At 39.1% G+C, this 21431-nt stretch overlaps 1 protein-coding gene across 2 annotated transcripts; it reads right to left on the reverse strand.

Annotated features, from left to right (window-relative positions):
- Positions 1–704: 704 nt before the first annotated feature.
- scyl2 (SCY1 like pseudokinase 2) lies at positions 705–21258 on the reverse strand. Of its 2 annotated transcripts, XM_060889161.1 has the most exons (19): positions 21111–21258; positions 18040–18236; positions 15464–15621; positions 14457–14601; positions 13987–14136; positions 13496–13717; positions 12730–12846; positions 12322–12447; positions 11814–11990; positions 10673–10684; positions 9324–9446; positions 8056–8169; positions 7788–7920; positions 7407–7525; positions 7225–7325; positions 5212–5287; positions 5046–5126; positions 3833–3958; positions 705–3617 (listed from the first exon to the last, which is right to left on the reverse strand). In XM_060889161.1, the coding sequence occupies exons 2-19, from the start codon at positions 18214–18216 to the stop codon at positions 2988–2990; spliced, it is 2787 nt and encodes a 928-aa protein (XP_060745144.1). In that variant the 5' UTR covers positions 18217–18236; positions 21111–21258; the 3' UTR covers positions 705–2987. The 2 variants fall into 2 exon arrangements, with proteins under 2 accessions (XP_060745144.1, XP_060745145.1); XM_060889162.1 differs by lacking the exon at positions 10673–10684.
- Between the last annotated feature and the right edge of the window lie 173 nt (positions 21259–21431).

Consider the following 21431-nt stretch of genomic DNA (forward strand, 5'->3'; position numbering starts at 1 on the left):
GTGGAACGGGAGGTTCACAGAATCAACACGCACCTAAAAAAACTGCAGGAATTGTGTACTGAATCTGTACGTATTGAAAGTGGAATCCATACCATGAGGAAGTGACTTGCGTATAAAAACAACTCACTGAGCATTTAGAAACCTAACAAAGCTTCCAGAAAGCTGAAGAATCGAGGCTGTTTTGAGAGCATTCTTTGACAATGATTTGTAAGACACTGCCTCATTACTGTATTTGTGTTTATTCACAAAATCATTGCACCATTTCCCATTGTTTGAAGATCTTTATTTAAACCTTTCTGGTTATTCTTCAAATCTATTTTCTGTCCAAAACTATACACTGCAATTAGGAATCTACACAATCATATCTGTTTGACAAAATGACTGAAAAGCTTCGAAGAGAGAGTCAGCGTGTTTTTTGAGAAATATTTACAGATTTTCATCAAATTGTCAACTTCAGACAGTACAGTCTCATAACACAATACAAAGCTCACAAAAGTGCCACACTGTACACATATTACATTGGTATAATATAAAGATAGAAGAATAGGCTTTGTTTCTTTTTTTTTATTTATTATTATTTAATCTTTGATTTAGAGGCCAAATTACTTATTGGCAACTGAAACCAGATCATGACAGAGCAAAATAAAGTTCAAAAGGAAATGGATGAAATATAAATATGTTATGAGATTCTGTTCAAGTTCAGGTTCTTACTTTCATCTTAAATGTAAAATAACTGGAAACGACTCTGTCCATATATGAAAACCAGATGTAGTACAACACGCAATTGACTTCAAGTCAATTTGACAAAACCCTTCCAAGACCTATTATTGCACACCTCTCTTCTTATAAGGCTTCTATCTTTTGTACATTTGTACTCAGAGGTCCCCCTTTATACAAGTGATCCCAGGATAATATATTAAAAAAAAAAAAAAAAAAAAAAGACAGAAACATGTTAACTAATGTGAATAAATCTCATTTTACTATAAACGTTATTCATATGATATGTAAATATAATACACAATCGTGATATCTATTTGGTCATGATAAAGAATAAAAGCTTAGGTCTGTCAATTTTTTAATCTGTTCAGTGTCGATGCTACGGTCACGTGGGCTCAAGTAAAAACAATCAGTAACGAGAAAGGCAAAGCACTAAACAGAAATGACTCACACAAACTAAACGAAAGCAGCTGGACAAACACAAAGCAAGACCTACACGTACGCTACAGTTCACTGAAGGTTTGTAGATCAGATTCGAATTTATACCCATAGAGAAATCTTTCCAGATCAAAGAACTACACCTGTCTATACGCTGTCTGCTTCTGTCACGGACAACAAAAATTTGCTCCAATACCATACCGTTAGCTCATAATAACTCCAGCATACTGTATGTGTAAAAAATACAAAACATTCTCTCATTCTCATCTAAACACAATCATATCCTCACACTTCACATCAGCCATTATCAGGACCACAATTTCACCAAAGTGTGAGTGTGGTCCGTTCCTGAAATACTAGATGATTCAAATCTGAATAGCTGGGCTAGAATTAAATGACTAGCGCAAACGAGTTTCGGGATTAATTTACTCCACAACACTGGTGAGAAGTGACGCATTGATCCTACATTGAATATTGACATTGTGCTGATGCTAACCTGAAACATTCCACCTGCACATTGATGCAGATATACAATCATCTAATCATGTGGCAGAAGTGCAATGTATAAAATCATGCAGAAACAGGTCAAGAGCTTAAGTTAATTTGCACATCAAACATCAGAATTGGGAGAAACGTTGCATGGATGTTGCTAGCAGACAGAATGGTTTGGGTATTTTTCCCAAAAGTGAACACACGGAAAGTATACACAGAACATAATACACAGTAAAAACATCCTAAAAACATTCAAACCAGCTCATCTGGAACCAACATCCATGTTACAACGTTTGAAGCTTTTGAGCTGTATCTGCATCATCTTAACTGGACTGCTGCAGTTAATAATTCTGTATTAATTCACCTTACGAGCGGCATGTGCAACTGGGAAATGGGGGGGGGGGGATTAGTATTTCTCCTGATGCAAAACAACACAGAATCAGATGCATCGGTCACAATTTAATTTGAAATTGAATAATTTGAGATTTATTAAGTGATGCCTATCAGTAACAGAATTACGATGGAGCGGCATGAAGGCTATTTTGGTCCATAATCAGATTGCTGTTTAGAGCACTGAAAGCAACTTACACAAAAATGACTTTATATCTAATTGAAAACTAATGGGTCGTCAATTGAGACGATTCAATTGGGCATCAAACACTGCTGAATTCAGCCTGTTAGACTCAAAAACAATAAAACAGCTCAGTGAGTTCACATGGAACAGTAAAAAAGTGCACAATTGAAGGAATGTATGACCCTAAACCTCGCTATAAACAATGCATCACCAAGTTGGAGGATGTTTGTTAGTAGTTACATCAGATATTTGCTTTGATTTTTTCCAGGACAGAGCTAATTGTAAATGATTACAGAAAGTCCTGGTGTTGTGTTGTAAGCAACAAGAGGGAATTCTTTAGTGATGGCTACAAATGACCAAAATACTCAGGTTCCAAACTCACTCTTCCAAAAGTAGACCAAGAAGGTGGAAAGCTAGTAAAAAAGATCCTGCACCATTTCCCATTCAAGTAAATTGTTGTCTTCACTGTGTGAAGCGCCACCGTTGTTTTACCCATGCCATTCTCCTTATTTAGGGGAAAAGTCTGATATCTTGTGTGTTTAGAGAAAAAGCCAACTGAATAGGTTTAAGCCTAATAGGCAGCATTCGGACAGGGAGAACAGTCCTGTGTGACATGTGACCCTGCGTGGTTAAGGCTGGTGGTCATCCTCTGATTGACTGTAAGGTTCAGCACAATAGGGGGAAGAGAAAAAAAAAAAAAAAAGGTCTGCCTTGATTTATCTCCTTTCACTTTCCGTCACTAGTCAAATGCAAACAAAGAAGCCTTTTAACCGAAGAGGTCTTTCAGATCGTTATTGACCGACATGCTTTGCTTCAGCATGCCTGTATTCATGGTGGGAGCAGCAGCAGGCTGAGAGAAGTTCTGAGGGCTGAAGAAAGGGTTAGCCTGCATCCCGAACCCTCCCTGAACCCCAGTCATTCCCATCGGTAGTGCCTGCATGGGTGCAGTCTGAGAGGGCTGGCCTGCACCAAGCTGGTTTATCCAGGGGGAGGGTGCAGCACCTGTAGCTGGTTTGGGAACCATTTGGTTGAGGCTGACTTTGGGCTTGTTAGCTGAGAATAGCGAGTCCAGAGCAGACATATCGGCTGGCTTGCTGGACTGATTCTGGTTCTGTGAGAGGGCATTGAAGTTTGGGGTACTGTTGGTGCTGGCCATGCCTCCATAAACACCGGGTGCAGTAGTCTGCATGCCCATACCTGCTGTTTGGAAGCCCATGGGAGAGTTGAACCCATTGCTGATGGGGGCCAGGGTGCCCATGCCAGCCATAGTGGGTGTGGAGGAGAAGCCAGATGAGAGAGTGCCCGTCTGCATGGGTGCCGTTCGAGAGCCAGAACTCAGAGAGAGACTGTTCAGTGAGTTCATGTTGTTCAGGAGACTGCTGGTCAGGTCTTTTGCCTGGGAAAGGAAAATAAATGCATTGTTCATACAGTAGATGCATGGATGATGTATGAGCTCACATTTCCCTTAACCGTTATAGACTGAGGGCTTCGTATTATGTTTGTTTATAAAGCAAACAAAGTCAGTAATTAAAAGTAGTCAAAAACAAAGGTCACAAAAACCTTTTTTATGCAAAATTTATGCAAAAACTTTCTCTGAACAATATGTTTAACCTGTGTGCTTGAGGATGTTGAGGCAGGTTTGATGCTCTGTGGGGCCAGAGGCTGCTGGTTCCTCAGCTTTGCCGCTTGCTCTTGTTCCTTAGCCAAGCGCTGCTTCTCCTCCAGTGTCAGAGAAACCTAAACATAAAAGATTACGGCTTAAAACATGAGCCAAGAAAAATGATCAATGATCTTTGTTGCATGTAACCTGATGATTTTTTTTTTTTGCTTCTTTTGTGGAAAACTACTTAAACTGTCAAAATTGCAAGCACAGGATTCTTTTAAACTCCTACTAGTGATGACATATGAAATTACTTTGTAGTTAGCTCTACTCATGTCCCATACATGCTCATTTTTATGCATGGAACTTGTTTTACCGCCAATATTGCTATACTTATTGCTGCCACTCTACAAAAAGGTTTCCAGTTACAGTCCGTGTTCTGACAATTTAACGTGTATTTATTGTTCTATTTATTTACCGTCACACGGGTGTTTTTGCACTTTATGTAGTCTTGCATAATGCAGCATGGTCCAGGAGAAATGACATTTTGTTCCAATGTGTACAAGGAATAACAATTAAAAACGTTCTTGATCTGGGATCTATTCCACTACCACCATGTGCCTGGCAGAAACATCATCTTGTATTATATGATGCAGATAGACACTGTTGAATTTTATATACAAATGCTAAATCTTGTTTTCATAAAGTTTTATTTTAGCGTCAGAAAAATTGATTTGTTGTTAAGGGGAATACGCTAGTTGCGACACCCAGAGATTAAACGCTGTTACTATGGCAACCAGCAGTAGGACCACCTTCTGAAGACTTCGTACTACAGCAACTGGTGACGCATGAACGTTCCTTCTAAACTCATTACCTTTTGTCTAATACCTTAATGAATTTGCCCTCTTTGCTTTGTTAAAGTGACTTTTTGTTTCCTCAGTCAGTACAGGTTAGTTATTTCTAGTTTTTCGGATACTGATGATAACCTTAACAGTACAGTATATACAATAAACACACAAAATGACTGAAAAACGGATTTAGCGCAAATATTTTTTAAAAAAAAAAAGTATCACTCTAATAGTCAAGCGTAGTACTGAGGAAATATGGAAGGTTCTCCCAAAATTTAGCAACAAAGCACCGCCCACATTTTACTAATCAAATGTGTCCACACATTGTGTAATCAGTACGTGTTTCAGTGCCATGTCTGTGGTGTGGTGGACTCACTCTCGAGGGCTGGGAGGGAGCGGCAGAGGAGCCGTTCTCTTTGCCGTTCACTCCAGAGCTCCCACCAAAGACGTCATCGATCTAAGAGAAACACAGGATGCTCATTTCTTTCCACTGTGACAAGGCAATTATTCAGCTGTGTCTAAGAAAACAGAACCGCACTCACGTCTTGAACTTGACTGGGTGGACTGGGGTTGCTCTTTGTCTCGTCTGATGGATTTAACTGGTTTAGATTAAGGCTCCTATAAATGAGAAATTCATATTAACACACAATAGAACAAGAGATACTATTATTATAAATTGCTATGGTATGTGTTTCTGTAGACAAATGCATTTTGTTCTGTTCCAGACTAAGGGATGACTCAGCATGGTGGCTGCATACAAATCCCTCTCAGCATTTTGCTCAACTGCTTACTGTTCTTAGTGATAGAAAACTTGAGCCTGATGGATGCCGAGAAGAACCGAAATATTTCTTCATGGCTCACATCTTGACAGAAATACACTAAAGTAATCTCTCTGAGCTGAATGCGAGGTCATACGCATAATTCTTCAGTTTTATTTTACACACAATGTGCAAAATAACAAGAACGTGATCACATTTTCATGGTAAACAGTTTCATTATATAACTTTCATGCTGTTTATTTTTTTAAATATCCACACTGATCAGACATCTTGCTATTTGCATGTGTTAAGTTGAATTGGGGTGTGCAGGACACAGAAAAGTGGTTACAACATACAGTACAGTATGTTATAATATTCTACACACTGACACTCATTTGTTACATAATAAGATGATAGCGCGTTACACAGACGTCTCGTGGACATTGACTTTGTACTTGGCTTTTTTAAGTTTTGACTCATCACACTTGAATTATTTACCTAGTGATTGTAAACTTTAGGTAAACAGAAACCTGGGTTACCAGGGTTCCCACTCTTTTTCAGAGATCATTTTCCAGGACATTTCAAATTTAGCAAAAAAAAGACAAGGCTCACAAATTCGCGGCCTAAAGTAATATGTTCTTCTCTCCAGAAGTCTTAAAAACAATGTACACTTTATGGCTATTACTTAACTATACTTTTAAAGACAATTTGTCATGTGAATGAAATTTCAACATTTATAAAATAAAAAGACGGCACATATTAATACCCTTTCCTTTCTCAGGTCAATGCCGTCATGCATGCTTTAGTTTGCTGTGCATTCCCCTTGCACATGATATTCAGATTAACAAGGTTAATATAACCTGCTTACCCGTCACCATTTGCTGAAAACATTTGAAACATTTGTACCTGAAACCGCCAACACAAGACAGTGTCATCCGTCACAGCGAGATTAAACAGCATAACAAAAAACCCGTCAAAACTCAGCGTCCCTGAACAGAGCGCTTTCTGTTACTAATTGTTTCGACCAGTTGTAAACTGTTCTTTAAATGATCAAGAATATTTAAAAATAATAATTTTCCAGGACAAGATTTTTTCCAGGACAATTTATGTTTTCTCTCATTTTCCATGTGTTTTCCAGGACTGGAATATTGGTCATTCATTTTCCAGGATTTCCAGGTTTTCCAGGACGCGTGGGAACCATGGTTACTGTGTTTGATGTTTCACACTGTTAATACCTTACCTGGGTTAACAATCAATCCTAGCTATTAATAATCTGAAGTAATACATAAATCACTGCATATTTGGGATGTCAACAAAAATGACTGGATAAAAACAGCACGGTACTGCTTTAAATAACAACCTTTACCTCAACCTGACTGTAGCTTCATCCCAAATAATGTGACAATTTTTCAGTCGAATTTCTTCAATACTTGGTTATTTCTGTTTGTTTCTGTTTCAAATTTCCATCCCCAAAAGGTATTCCTCCCTATAAAGCTGCAACTACTGTAATGTAAAACTCATGGGGTTTCTGTGACTGTACAAAGGACATGATATAAGGCATCGATTTCTAATGAAATGTATGTCTATTGCTAAGTATCCAGCTGTAACATTCCGCATCGGTTCACACTGTGCTTCAGAGAAATGCTTCAGTGCAGGGTTTCATAATCCCAGGAAAAAGTGCCGTAAACCTGCTCTCTACAGAGTGAGACGTTAGTTACCCGGGGTTAATAGCAGGGATTAGAATGACGATAGCTCGGGGTTAAGTGCAGTGAGAAAAGCTCTAAAGAGATCTGGCACCTTTGCTGCTCCTGCATGCTCTGCAGCTGCTCCAGCTTGGTCTTGTGCTCTGCCTCCATCCGATTCAGCATCTCTCTGATTACAGCCATGAAAGAGTTAAACTGAAACACATGAAATAAGGCATAAAACAAGTGCAGTGTGTGTGTGTGTGTGTTTAGTCTGCAGAGTGTGTGTATATTTACCTGGCTGAGATTAAGGTTGTTGTCGATACTAAGAGAGACCAGATGAGGCAGACTTTTTCCTGCAAGATGCTCTTTTGGGATTCCTAACTTCTTATGAGTAAATGTGCACTTATAGATGCCTATATTTCAAAAATAAAAAAGCAAAAAATAAAAAAATAAAAAAACACTTGTCACAACCTTCAAACAGGTACGCATGTCTAAAAAAAAATTTGGTTCGGTGCAACTGTGAATCTTCTGAATTACTTCCTGTTGTTTGGTCCTTGTTAGGGCTTGCCCTCACGGCAGCTATTAGTCACCGTGTGCAAATTTCCACATGAGGATATTTAATTAATGATTCTCGTGGCCTATAACTAATAACCATCATGATAAAAACACAGTTACCCAGAATGCCCATGAGGACAGCAGGCTCACGGGACGGTATCTGCTGTAAGAATGGGAGGATCTCATCGATGACAAACCACTTATCTAGATATTCCAGAATCTTCCCGAGACACACCAAAGAGTTCACCCTCACCTACAGGTAGGAAGGGAGACAGTTGTCTTAACATAAATACAAGATATCAAGAAGGGAAGACATGTATAAAGCAAAACCTTTGCATCCTGCTGAATGACGTTAATATTCACAGCAGCGTTTTGAATCAGAACTCACAGCCAGAGAGGACGTCTGTAAACAAGCCGATCTGATCCGAGGGATAAGCGCGTTCTTCATGGACGGATAGTCAATCAGGTTGGCAAAGGTGGGGATAATATTCAGGCACAATTCCTGCAAACAAAATTGTTTGAAAGCATATTTTTTTTAACGGTACATTTTATAAGCGCACATGATATACTCCTGAACAAAATTTTAAGACCAATATTAATATTACAAGTATTCGCACTTCGCACTGGTGGATCGTAACCAGGTTGTAAGAACTTCTTCAAAATGCCAAAGGAAGAAACAAGAGCAAGAGACAAAAAATCCTCGACCCAAATTAAGGCCATTTCTGATGCTGAATGCAGCCCAATAACCATAAGACAGCATCTGCGAGAGAGGAGCTTAAAAAACGTCTTCGAGATCCACGTCTCCTCCCACACCACAAATTTGCCCGTTTGGAGTTTGAAAGGAAGCAACAAACATGGGACATCGAAAGATGGAAGAAAGTTTTGTACTCGGACAAGAAAAAATGTAACCTCAAATGGTCCTGATGGCTTCCAAGGATACCCCACTGGAGAAGTTTTCTACCCAGCACAGTGGAGGAGGCTCCATCATGATCTTGGTGCATTTTTCCTTCAACTGGAAAATGGAGCTTCAGGTGGTGCAGGGGGGTCAAACGGCGGCTGGTTACGTGGACATGGTTGCAGCAGGCCTCCCTCTTGACTGACGGCCCTCGTCTGTGTGGTAATGACTGGGTCTTTCAACAGGACAACGCTGCAATTCACAACCGTCCGCCTGACGATGGACTTCTTCCAGGACAAGAACGTTGCACTTCTCCACCATCCTGCATATTCCTCTGATCTAAATCCGCTTGAGAATATTTGGGGATGGATGGCAAGGGAAGTTCACCAGGGTCCTGGAAACAGCTGCATCAAGCATGACGAAACCAGTGTTTAAAGTTATCAACAAGAATGTTTGAGCTACTCACTACTGAACCCTTTTTTGACACTTTTAGTTCTGTTGTGTTTATTTTTGATCTTAAACATTTGATCAGCTGATGAACAGCCTGTTTGTCAATTTATTGAAAACTGCATTTAAACTCAATCTCTGTTTTTTATCTCTTGCTCAGTTCATACACCCTGGTTATGACCCACCAGCGCAAAATGCAAATACTTGAAAAGTTTCCCGCAGTCTTAAGATTTCGTTCATGTCCATGTGTACCTTGATTATTTAAAGCATGTACACCAACAATACGTTATTTTCAGTGCTCACTGCATGGCTACCTGGATTTGAGTAGAGGGAGCTTCTAGTGCTCTGTACACCATCGGAAGCACACTGTTTTTTATGTCCCCGGTCGGCGTCTTGGTCAGAAGCAGGTCCATCTTTTGTAAGAATATTAGCAGAATCTGAGCACAGGAAAAGAGCAAGAGAAATATGGAATGAGAGAGAGACCGAATTTTTACACACAATTCACACCAGAAGGAATATTAGTCTCGATTCATACCACAGCACAGTTGAAATCTGACTAGTGAATTCATTTCCTATAACACATCGGCTCTGACAGAAGAACCAGCTGCAAGGCAGATCACAGGCTTCTTTTAATGCACTCATTCGTTTACATAGTAACAACTAATTCACAGAGGCTTGAAAGCTGGCTGTGCCACGTAAAGAACGGCGTTTAAAAATGTGTTGTTTAAAGAAAAATGTCTAATTATTGACATGGTAATAATTTACATACACTTTGTTGAATCTGCAAAATGTTAATAATAATAATAATAATAATAATAATAATAATAATAATAATTAGAGGGATTATTAAAGTAGCATTTTTTGGAATAATATAAATTGAAGAAGAAGAAGAAGAGGAAGAAGAAGAAGAGGAGGAAAAAGAAGAAGAAGAAGAGGAAGAGGAAGAAGAAGAAAAAGAAGAAGAGGAAGAAGGGCCTTGCAAATAAAAATGGCAATCAGTGACAATTTGCTGTGGTATAAAAGGAATAAACCACTTCAGGACATGCTGATAAAGGAAAACAATCCAGTTCGTTGAGATTCCTTTAACAACACTTCCAGTGATGTTTTATTCTTTATGCAAGAGATAACTCCCAATTTTCACAATTTAAACAGAGTCAGAGCATGATACACAAAGGACACGTTGACAAACAAGTAAAGCTTTTTAAACAAGTAAAGCTTACTAAAGAATCACAACTCAATAACATGAAACTGAAAAACAGCAAACTTAATAAAAACATTACAACGTGAGGCCTGAGACGTTCCTGTCTGCAAAATTGTGTGTGTGTGTGTTTTTAGTGGCAATTGCAAAGTGTAACTGGTTATCTACCACAGGAAGGATATGGGTCATGTCATGTTAGAGGTGTCTCAACATAAAAAAAAAATATAAAAACAACCTGAGAAACGTGAAACATTTTCACGGACCCTGGTAGAATGTAAGAACATTTAACCTATAAAGTCATCTAATGTTAGAACAGACTGCTACATATACTAATACTACAGTAACTTCTATTTAAAAAAAAATGCTGTAACTACTGGAATCTACTGAACAAAACACCAGATAATGCAACCAACATATATGATGATGCAAAAGCACGCTGAAGGACAGGTTGTAAAACACACTCACCATGTTGCTGGCCTGAGAGCATGAAGAAAGGAAAGGAAAATAAGAAAAGTTGTTTCAGGAGAAAGAATTGAGGACACCTATCCATTGGGGAAAGAACAGTCCAGTTGTGAGAATGTGAACCGTGTGTGTGCTCATGTGCATGCAAGTAAAAACCGAAGGATCCGTCGCTAATCATAGTGACACATGTGCAACTCATCCATCGCTTGTACGTGTGTGTGTGTGTGTGCATGAGTGAATGTGTGTGCATAAACTCACTCGCGGTTACTAATTTAATAAGTACCAAGCACTAAGGTGTACTAATATATAGTACAAAGTTTGTATAATAGATATATTCCTATTGACTACATATCAGAGTTTAATATTTAACCAATATTAATATTGGTTAAATCTTTATGTAAAAGCTTCTTCAGATGTCCCTCCAATAAAATTGTAGGACAAGCAAAATGCACCAGAATTTACACCACGTGTTATTTCATCAATTGAACAGTGGGGTTTGGCATCATATTATTTATAATATCATGCATCATATAGTTTTTGATATTTTACACTATAAGTGACAGGGAAACAAATGTGCTAATTGAGATTTCTGTTAAATAACAGCATCACTAAAAACTGTTGATATTTCTTAACAAGGTCCTCTTTAACGCCTCACCGGAAGCCCTGAGGTTGCTTTCTAAATTTGTTTTAAAGTGATAGATCATGACAGCCGTGCTATGTGCGTGATACTGATGGACATGGTGCTGCGTTTGTGGTGATGTACAATGCATTAAAGATAAGATTACATTTTCAGTTCGTTAGCTATAAACTGTAAACACTCACACTGACAAAATGACCTAAAGTATCAGCGTCGGCAAACTGCTCCAAGTCGATCAATATAAAACAACATATAAGCGATAAACATAAGTAGTAAGTTATTACTCAAATGCTGACCGATAAAAAGTTAATTAATAATGAAAAACGCCTTAGAAAAATCTTCAGGACTACCTTTACCTAAATATCTTTTTCAACACCATCTATCTTTCTTTGCCCTCCGCACGGGCGCACACACACACACGCACACACAAACACACACACACACACACACAGTGACTGGTCCTTGAGCACAGCGTGTGCTTGTGTATACGCTCTTGGCTACATGTACCTGAACGGGTTCTTGCTGTTTGAACACAGGGGTGAGGTCTGGTAGGATCAGGCGCACATACTCTTCTTTGGTGCACTCTTCGGCGATGAGCAGCACGTTAGGCAACACAAATGGTACCATGTCCGGATTCACAAACTCAGAGGTGAGGGCTGGAAGGATCCGGTACACTATCACTCTCTGCAGAAGAGAAGAACAACGCTTAAACACAAACAACAGAGAGCACTCGCATAAAATACTCAATCACGGCAAAAACTTTTGTATGGTACATGCACAAGTCACACAGCGAAAATGTTTAACCGCGTGGACTGTATACGCAGCTTATAGGTGTGAATACACACATAACGATTCCATGTGTTATACATTTCTGACTGATCTGGGCTACGTATGTTTCATTCTGCTTAGTCAGATGGACAGTTGGGTTTCATGTACTCCTACAGACAAGACAGGGATATACTATAGCGAGCAGTTGAGGAAGAAATATCAACGGTCACTGATCACTATTCCTTGCCTTGGGCAGCTTGGAAAGGATTTTGGGAAGGTTTTTGTAGAACTGTGACTTCTGTAAATTGTCTCTCTGGAACAAAGAGTCGAAATACTGCAGCGTCACCGCACCCACGTCGTCAAAGAATGGGATCTAAAAAAGAAACAACAACAAAACTAGTGAGAGAAATGAATACAACACAGACAGCTCAACCACCTGGGTGGTTATGATAAGACATAACACTTCACTTGTGTAAAATAATTCTTGGCTAAATTAAGCAACTGGTGTGACCGATTTCAGCTGTAACGTTTCAGCTGTTTCTTTTGCACAATGCACCTTGTTCTACTCGTGAGATTTATCGAGCTGCTAAAGAGCTGGAGTAGACGTTCTGCAGCAAAGCAAACAGGTTCGACAACTCAGAGAACAGGCTCTCACCTTTGTCATCTGGTCCGCGTCGGGTCTCACGTTGGCTGTGACGCTCAGCAGCATCTTCACGTGCTCTTTCACTTCCTCCGGGATCTTACTCAGCACTCCTGGATTCAGACGACTCAACTGAATGAGAGGAAGAAAAGAGCTTTCAGGTAAAATAATTAGCAATTTATAAGAAGTCGGGCTCTAGACACTGTAAAGCCAAAAGATATTAACTCACACTAGAAGTCTGAGGACTAACTACCAGTACCAGTTTTTTTATTAAAACAAATTTGTACAATTTTGGAACCAGGGCGAGCCAAGGAAGAATTACAAGTCGTCACTCTGGGAGACGAATAAGTCTGCATAAACACCTGTTCTACTAAAATCTTCTAACCCATCTTCCCTCTTGTGCTGCATGAGTCTTGCATGATGTCAGAAACTCAAACAAACTCAAAAAAATATATATATATATATATATATATATATATATATATATATATATATATATATATATATATATATATATATAGTTTTTTCCGTAAATATATTCAGTCCTTCAAGACGCATCATGTTTGGTCTGAAGTATTTAGGGAAGCTTGTGCAAACTCTATATGGCTAAATCTCCGTGCTCATCCAGACTAAGACTCCAGACTCCGTGCTCATCCAGACTACACAAGGTGTAATATATATATATATATATATATATATATATATATATATATATATATATATATATATATATATATATAACACCTTGTTTTACATCAAACACTTTAGGATCTAGTTTCACCTGGTCTAGTTGCCGGCTGAAGCTCTTGAAAATATCCTGCTTATTGACATGAAACACTGGCTTCCCCTCATTGAAGACTGCATGCATGACCACGCCCAGTGAGTACATATCAGAGGCGGAGTCACAGCTGACTGACAGGATGTACTCTGGAGCCACGTATTCCGGATTAGGCAGACAGAGAGGGGGTAGATTGGGGTCCCATTCTTTACATACATATTTGGGCTACAGCACAAAAGCAAACACAAACCAAAATAGATATTTTTGCATTTGAAGACAGAAGATCCACATTCCACACCATTACATCATATCCTGTTTAGAAAGATGGGTTAAAGATGGCAAAAATTGACGTGCATCAAAATGTCCTCTGTGTGACATTACTGTATGGATCGTAGATACGTTTGACATTTTCTACACGTTCTCACTATCGCTGCTATATAACCAGTCAGGTGGTTAGTTTTAGTGCCACAGGTTTTATATGCAGTGGTTATGACCTCGGCATCTGACGGGTTGCTGGAAGAGATGCTGAAATCGAAGCCCATGATTTTCCATGCGCCGCTCTTATTCAGGATGATGTTCTCTGGACACAGGTTACCATGCACCATCTTCACGCCACTGTGCAGGAAGGAGAGGCCCTCAGATATCTACAGAGAGGAGACACAGGACACAGAGGAGTTTCTTTCAACCATATTCAGCGAGGGATCGGTCAGGCAAACCAAACGAGAAAAAAAAAAAACCACACACACACACACACACACACACACACACACACACACACAAAGTCTCCTGGGATAAAATCCAGGTTCTCAGCGACCCAGTAGGATAAGCAATGTAAAGGATGGATCGAGGTTTGACATATATAGCAGGTTGTTTTGTACAAAATTAAGATATAGACAATTATTTCTTCAGAGAGTAAATGAGTAAGAAGTGAATACATGGATTTCACCTTCATGGTTTTTCTCACCTGGAGTAAACCATACTTTGTCTCCACGTCGAACAGTTTGTGATCTTTGATGTCTGTTGGAACAGGACTAGGCAGATTGTCCCACTGGCCCAGCACATTAGCCAAGCTAGCAAACACAGGCTCTGTGCAAAACGCCAAACTGTCCCTGAATAAAAGAAGAGAAAGAGAGAGAGAGATAAAGCAAGGGACATTCAAATAACATTTTCTAAAATCAGCTGATTGGTGTAGTATGTTGTTTGGATTTATTTTTCACCTCTAAAGGTTGCCAAATCATGCTTTCTCACAAACATACAAGCAAATTTTGTGACAATATTTACACAGAGACAAGGAAATGTGGAAGAAACACTGGTTGGAATGATGCAGGTATCGACGACTGTCTGTTCTGCAAAGAGAACCCGTCACGTCATCTCTTATAGAAGCATTGTTATTGTGCTACCATTTTGCTCCCTCATCCTTTCACACAAACAGATACATGACAGATCTGGGATCAGAAATCTGTTGACAAGACACCTGGACAACAATTTGATTTCTTTTCAGGCTTTCACTTGCTGTATCTCTTTGCTGAACCTGCAGTTAGTCTGAGCCTCCGCTGACACTGTGCCTCAAAATTAATTGGCAGAAAAAAAGCAGGAGTGAAGTCATGCACTGTGCAGTAGGAGTAACCAGATATGGTTTGTAGAGGGTGAATATGAGGTGATGAACATCTTTGTTCCCTATTCTCTCTTTCATACATGTATTATTCATAGTCCCTTCTCCAAAGCTGAGCCATGCCTTCTGATGTAGCTCTACACAGAAGAGCCGCCATTACAGCCAAGAACTGTGTTCAGGCTAAGAGCCAACGTTTTACTGTTCATGTTTTATAGGTTATCCTTCGATTCTCACTTCATTAGTGAGTCTTCTCTTACAGTAGATTGTATAACAAGCTTTATTTCAAAACAGAGCTGATCTATAAAGAGGTATGCTGTAAATCTAGTCTGTACAGAGTCTGTGTGTGTGTGGTGTCTCACCTGGACTCTTCTAAAGGATGCTGAACTGTGAGAAGACGTGGGTGTCGTAAGCGTGTTAGCTGCTGAACTCCTCGTTTGAGCGAATCGATGATCTGGTCCTTCTCAAACTTCTGATATCTGTCAATAATCTTCTTATCAAATACAAAGACTGCAACTTCCTGCATAAAGACATGAAGAAAACTTTCATGAAAAACTCCATGTTTCTGACTCTTTGACAAAGTTTTCATGGAAAGCAGTTATTTCCAAAAGCCAAGTGGCTTCCACGTCACTATAACGGCTCAGATCATAGGTCAAAAACCTATTTATCTTCTTATTTCATACCGTTAAATAAAATACATCATCATTTATCTTTCTTCTCATTTTCTCATGAACAAAATCTCATTCTTCAGCAAAAATGAAAACAATTCTATCTAAAAGGTTTAGTAAAGGTGTTTCATTAGACCTCTGTTAGATTACTAAACAGGCATAAATTTGCATTATAAGTTGTGGCCTAATGGTTAGAGAGTTTGACTCCTAACCCTAAGGTTGTGGGTTCGGGTCTCGGGCCGGCAATACCCCGACTGAGGTGCCCTTGAGCAAGGCACCGAACCCCCCCAACTGCTCCCCGGGCGCCGCAGCATAAATGGCTGCTCCGGGTGTGTGTTCACGGTGTGTGTGTTCACTGCTGTGTGTGTGCACTTTGGATGGGTTAAACGCAGAGAACATATTCTGGGTATGGATCACCATACTTAGCCGTATGTCACGTCACGTCACTCATCACATCATTATAACTGAACTGTGAATTTCATTCAAACAGCCTATTTTCAATGCTATGTGACTGTCTATGAATACAAGGTTTAAAGAAATAAAGAAATAAGACAAATATATTTGTTCCACACATTTCCCTAAACAATGTTCTAACCTGCAACACCACAACATAAACCAGTACAGATGCCAAGATGCTCTTTGCCAAGATTTACGAACCAATATTATTGAGTACTCATGTTACTATTGTCAGCTGCATCACATTAATGCACTAGTGCTGCTGCTGCTGCAGCAAGTGTGAATACAACAAAACCCAAACCAACACCATGGCTGAATCTGTCAATGTTTCTTAAAACAGGTCAGCTAGAAAATTACAAGGAAGAAATATTCAAAAAAATAAAATAGGCCTCGATGTTTCCAATAAATGTACACTGAAAAAAAAGCTTTTGTTATTTACGTACTTACATAATTAAATAAAGAATTAAGCCATAAAGCTTTTTTTTCTATTCTTATAACATAGAAAATGTAAACTCTTGGCATTTCTAAAAATCACCCGAGCGTACATAGAGAACACGGAGACAGCTATCAATAAATAAATAAATATTATGTTTATCACATCCAGCTATTATTTTCCAGAACACGTTACAGTACTTCAGCTTTGTGCTTTAATGCAGTTTGGCAGCCCACGTGTTGAAACAGGGGATTTAGGCTCAAACGGCTCTCGCTTTGGTTTTCTCACAACTGAACACCACTTGAGAGATGGAGTGGGACTGGACTGACGAGGTGAGAGAACTGAGGGAGACAATACAACATGCATAAATCCAAAATCAAATCTTTCTACTGTTTGAGTTGCTTGTTTAAGTGTCTAGATTCAGCGTTTGCATATGAATCTCTACTCAGTGTCCTTCAGTAGTCAGTAGGTGTGATTGGGGGGAAAAAAGCAAACCGTCATTTCAAATTCAGTTTTCTGGCAAAAAAAAAAAGTCAAATCCTTCAACGCCGTGTTCGCTTGGGTCACTTTAAATTGTGTAGAATATTTTTCGGCTTTTTCATTCTGATTTGAAAAGTCAAAACATATCATTCACAGCACATGACACGCTACAGTATACTTTAAAAAGTAGTTCAAACGCCTTATAATATTGTAATGGAGTGATGAACTTTACTGTGAAATACACACACATTTGTGACAAGTGTCACGTTTACATTTACAGCATTTGGCTGACATCTTTATGAAATGCTTTCAAGTCTCTAGCAATGACTACATCGATACAGGTTCGATGTGTCATGGACTAAAAATACCATTAGTATAGAAGCATTTTTTAGTTGTATTTAACTGAACTATCTATAAACACTCTCCGGAGGAATTAATGATCTCTGCTCCCTCCTTCCAAGCTTTAATGTTTTTTTTTAACGGCTCTGTGCGCTGCAAAAAAAAATAGCCTCTTAGCAAAACATCTTATCCTGACATATACACTGTACAAATTAACTGTGTACAGTGAAAACAATGACATTTTAGCAAATGATATTTTAAATCCAGTCTAATAATGTTTCTTATTACAAGATACAATACAATATACCACAAATAAAATGATTTTAAGCATTTTTTTTATTACATTTATTATTTTTAAGCTTTATTCTTTTGGCAGATAATTTTGTTTCCTTTTGGAAAATAACGATTAAAATTTGCAAAATAATCTGCCAATAGAACAAGAAAAATAGGTTTAATAATCTTTTATTGTAATCTTAAAATAAGAAGTATTGTGGCGTTAGTCTTGTACTTTTGTGGACCTGCTCACAGACAATTGAGTTTTGTGTCCACTTGAACTGCTCACCTGCTTGGTGGACTTCTTCGTGCCGTTGTAGATTCTCCAGCACATCCCTGGACCTCCGCTGGCGATATGGCGGCCGACTTCAAACTCCCGCGTTACAGGGTTTCCCATCACTGCGCTAGTGACGTCAGCCGTCACCTTGGTAACGGTGTTCTTTAACTTATTGAGCATGGACTCCATGGTTTCGGCTGTCAACCTGCCTGAGGATCAGAGAAAAAGCCTGTTACAGCGCAACAGCTGCAGACACACAAACCTGCCAAAGCAGCCAACAACGTAGCCTGTGCAGTAAGTAAGTGTGCAGTAAGTGGAACAAGGTTAACTACCGATGCTCTGTGTTGAGCTGCAGCGCCTGGGCACAGACTCATACCGAGGTGCTAAGCAACGGAATGCTATGTGCACTGCTCTCACACACACTCCTCTTCACAGCCAAATATCTCACTTCTGGAGTCTTTCACACTTGCTCACGCACCCATCTGCTTTCTCTCCCTCGCCTTTCTCTTTGCGAGTCAGAAACAAAGGTCTTAGAAATCCCTGAATGTTTAAACACAGCCTTTACCTCACTGCACAGAGGCCTTTGGGAATAAAATGGTGGAGAAGATATGAGAGGTTCAGAGAATAATGACCCTAAATCGACATTAGGAACTTCTGCATCCCTGTATGTATTTGTGTGTGTGTGTGTGTGTATATATATATATAGAATTTGAGGTTTATAACATGAACATTTTATCACATTAGCAACATGACTTAAGCATTTGATTGGAAGTGTTGTGTTGTTATAAGAAATGAATCCAAACCGGAAGATTGGTATACACTCGCATGATTTCTTGTGTGTGTGTTTGTGCAGAAGACGTGGCCCTCGATGCGTATCTAATGTGCATCAGGAAGATTTAAAAATGACATTCATGAGACGAGACAGCACGTCAGACACGAAGCCTCCCTGTCGAAGAAAAAGCAGCTAACTGTGCCAGCTAGCACTGTGTCGAGGGATTTTATTTCAAAACTCTGATCTTAATTTTTAAAGCATTTACTAATGAAGAAAGTCCGGAAGTACATCAAAACTGAGCAGAATATATCACAGAATAGTGGTATAGAATAGTAAGGAATTAATCAAAGCTAGTTTGTATAGCAGAAGTAGATTGAACAGGGTTTAATGCAGAATGTCAGGATAGTGAAAAAATGTAAAATAACATAGTATACATTTATTATAAAGAAGAAAATATCAAACATGGATGTCTTTAGGTTAAGTTCCAAAGTTTTGTTGAAGTACAAGTCGACACAATGCTTAAAAAGAAAATAATCTGAGTGAAAATATCGGTTAGGTAGTTCACACCCTTCTGAGTGAAAATATATAAACCTGGCAACCCTTATAGTTACTAGTGCTATTGAGTGCCACGTCTGTATATTCGAGTTGACATGTCAATATGTGGTCATTCGAGCAGTTGACACACATCGATCCAAATCAACAGGTCAGAGCTCCTACAATTTGTAAAGTGAATGTAGCCGGAGTTAATCTGTCACAACATCTAAAAAAAACACAACCTAGGGTTTAGAAATGAGCTTGCAATACACCGAATGCTGTTTCTTAACTTCAAAGCAACCTGCACGGAAGCCTTCTCAACAGCGTGATCAGTATCACAGCTTTCTCACATACAGGACACGTCTGAGGTCTGCTAAAGAGAATAAAACACTACAGCAGCAGGGTTCTGTAGCAGATCTGCAGACTGTCAAATGGCTGTTTTCACCTCTTTAGATTACACCGATTGTTTACGAGACAGACGATATACACAACAAAAGCAAATATGTCTGGATCAGAGTAATCAATCCTCACGTTACTGCAATAAATAAACGCAATGTTCCCGTTTCAGATCAGAATTTACAATGTTCACGTCGTGTTATTTATAAATTACATGCAAAATAGTTCACGTTTACTTCTCCCCTACCCCAGTCCCATACACATGCCTCATCAAAGACACAAAGCCGACCAACAGCTGTTATGCTCATGCAAAATACATTATGAGGAACACGCTCTCTGCCCTCTTCCACATATACAGGAGCTCACAAAGGCACATGCTAGGATAGTCTCGAATTCTCAAACTATCCATTTGCAGACAATAAGGCAAACGTTTTCATGTAACTTACGGTCGGGTTTGCAGATACGATGGAGCCTATGCTGGGAAGATACGGTACGGTGGGTGTGAAGCAGGATTACAGTAGTTCAGTTCAGTACAGTTACAGGGCACCATTTTCACACTTAAACATTTTTCAAAGCCAATTCCCATTTTGGAATTTTTTTTAATTTCAGGAAGAACCAGAAGGAAATTCCAGGCATAGAGTAACCCAGGTTCAGGATTAAACCAAGGACCCTGGAGCAGTGAGGCATAAAAAAAGCTTCTGGAAACCCCGCCCCCTAAACATCCCCGCCATCTGATTGGTTTACGCCCTTCAATTTACAATATTATGACGTCATAATGAGGTCTGGCTGCGTCACAGGTGATTAGGAGTGTAGATGTATTAGGAGGAATGTACTAGAGAAATAATAATCACAGCTTCAGATACATGTAGGTTATTCTAAATGTGTAACAATTACGGTTTAATTCGTACTTAATCGTTTTACAGATAATTATCTCTTCACATCATTTTGGGCTTCGATATTCAGTTCAAAACAAACGCAACCAACAAACCAAACAAAGCACAAATAAACAGTTAAAGCCTGTTTTAACTAATCTTCCTTTATCTTTGAGTCAGAATGACACCTGTGAAGGTTTCCGACATTTTCCACCTGCTGTAAAACAAACAAAAGTAATCTACTTCACCCAGTGTGGTCATGAAAAAAAACAGAATAAACACTAAACAGATTATTTTTAACGCTGTTACTATTACAATTACAGCACCGTGTTAATTGTGAACCAGGTTCATCAACCTGTGCTAGTTAGCTTAGCTTAGCTTAGCTTAGCTTAGCCAACACTGTATCGATTCGGAAAACTAAGCTAACTAAGCTAGCTCGTCAGACAGAAACATACATACACATATTATGTAGACTATTATCTACAGGTTTGACAGTAAATCATACTTACTATTTATCCGAAATGATTTCCGCTTTCGATAAACAGTATAACAGGAATATCAACCGCAGCCGTAATCAGTTACATCAAAACAACCCGTGAATTGTCATTCTGTGAAGCGAGAAACACTCAGGCTGTCCCCCAAACCAAACTGTCACTATCTAGGGTATGAACTAATGGCCTGAACACCCTACATAGTGCACTATGTAGGCAGCAGAGTGCTGTTAGAGACATGGACCGTGACACACTTTATTTCCGCTTTTGAATTTTACTAAAACAAAATTAGGACTGAATTAGGATTAGAATTTATTTTATTAGGACAAAAAATTCTTT

Source organism: Tachysurus vachellii, chromosome 16, assembly GCF_030014155.1.
Source record: "Tachysurus vachellii isolate PV-2020 chromosome 16, HZAU_Pvac_v1, whole genome shotgun sequence".
Taxonomy (NCBI): Eukaryota; Metazoa; Chordata; class Actinopteri; order Siluriformes; family Bagridae; genus Tachysurus; species Tachysurus vachellii.

Coding starts and splice junctions, on each gene's coding strand:
- scyl2 (XM_060889161.1), bottom strand. CDS start 18,216: ATGGAGTCCATGCTCAATAAGTTAAAGAACACCGTTACCAAGGTGACG. Junction 14,137..14,456: donor CAAAGTATGGTTTACTCCAG/GTGAGAAAAACC, acceptor TCCTCTCTGTAG/ATATCTGAGGGCCTCTCCTT. Junction 7,326..7,406: donor ACAACCTTAATCTCAGCCAG/GTAAATATACAC, acceptor CATGTGTTTCAG/TTTAACTCTTTCATGGCTGT.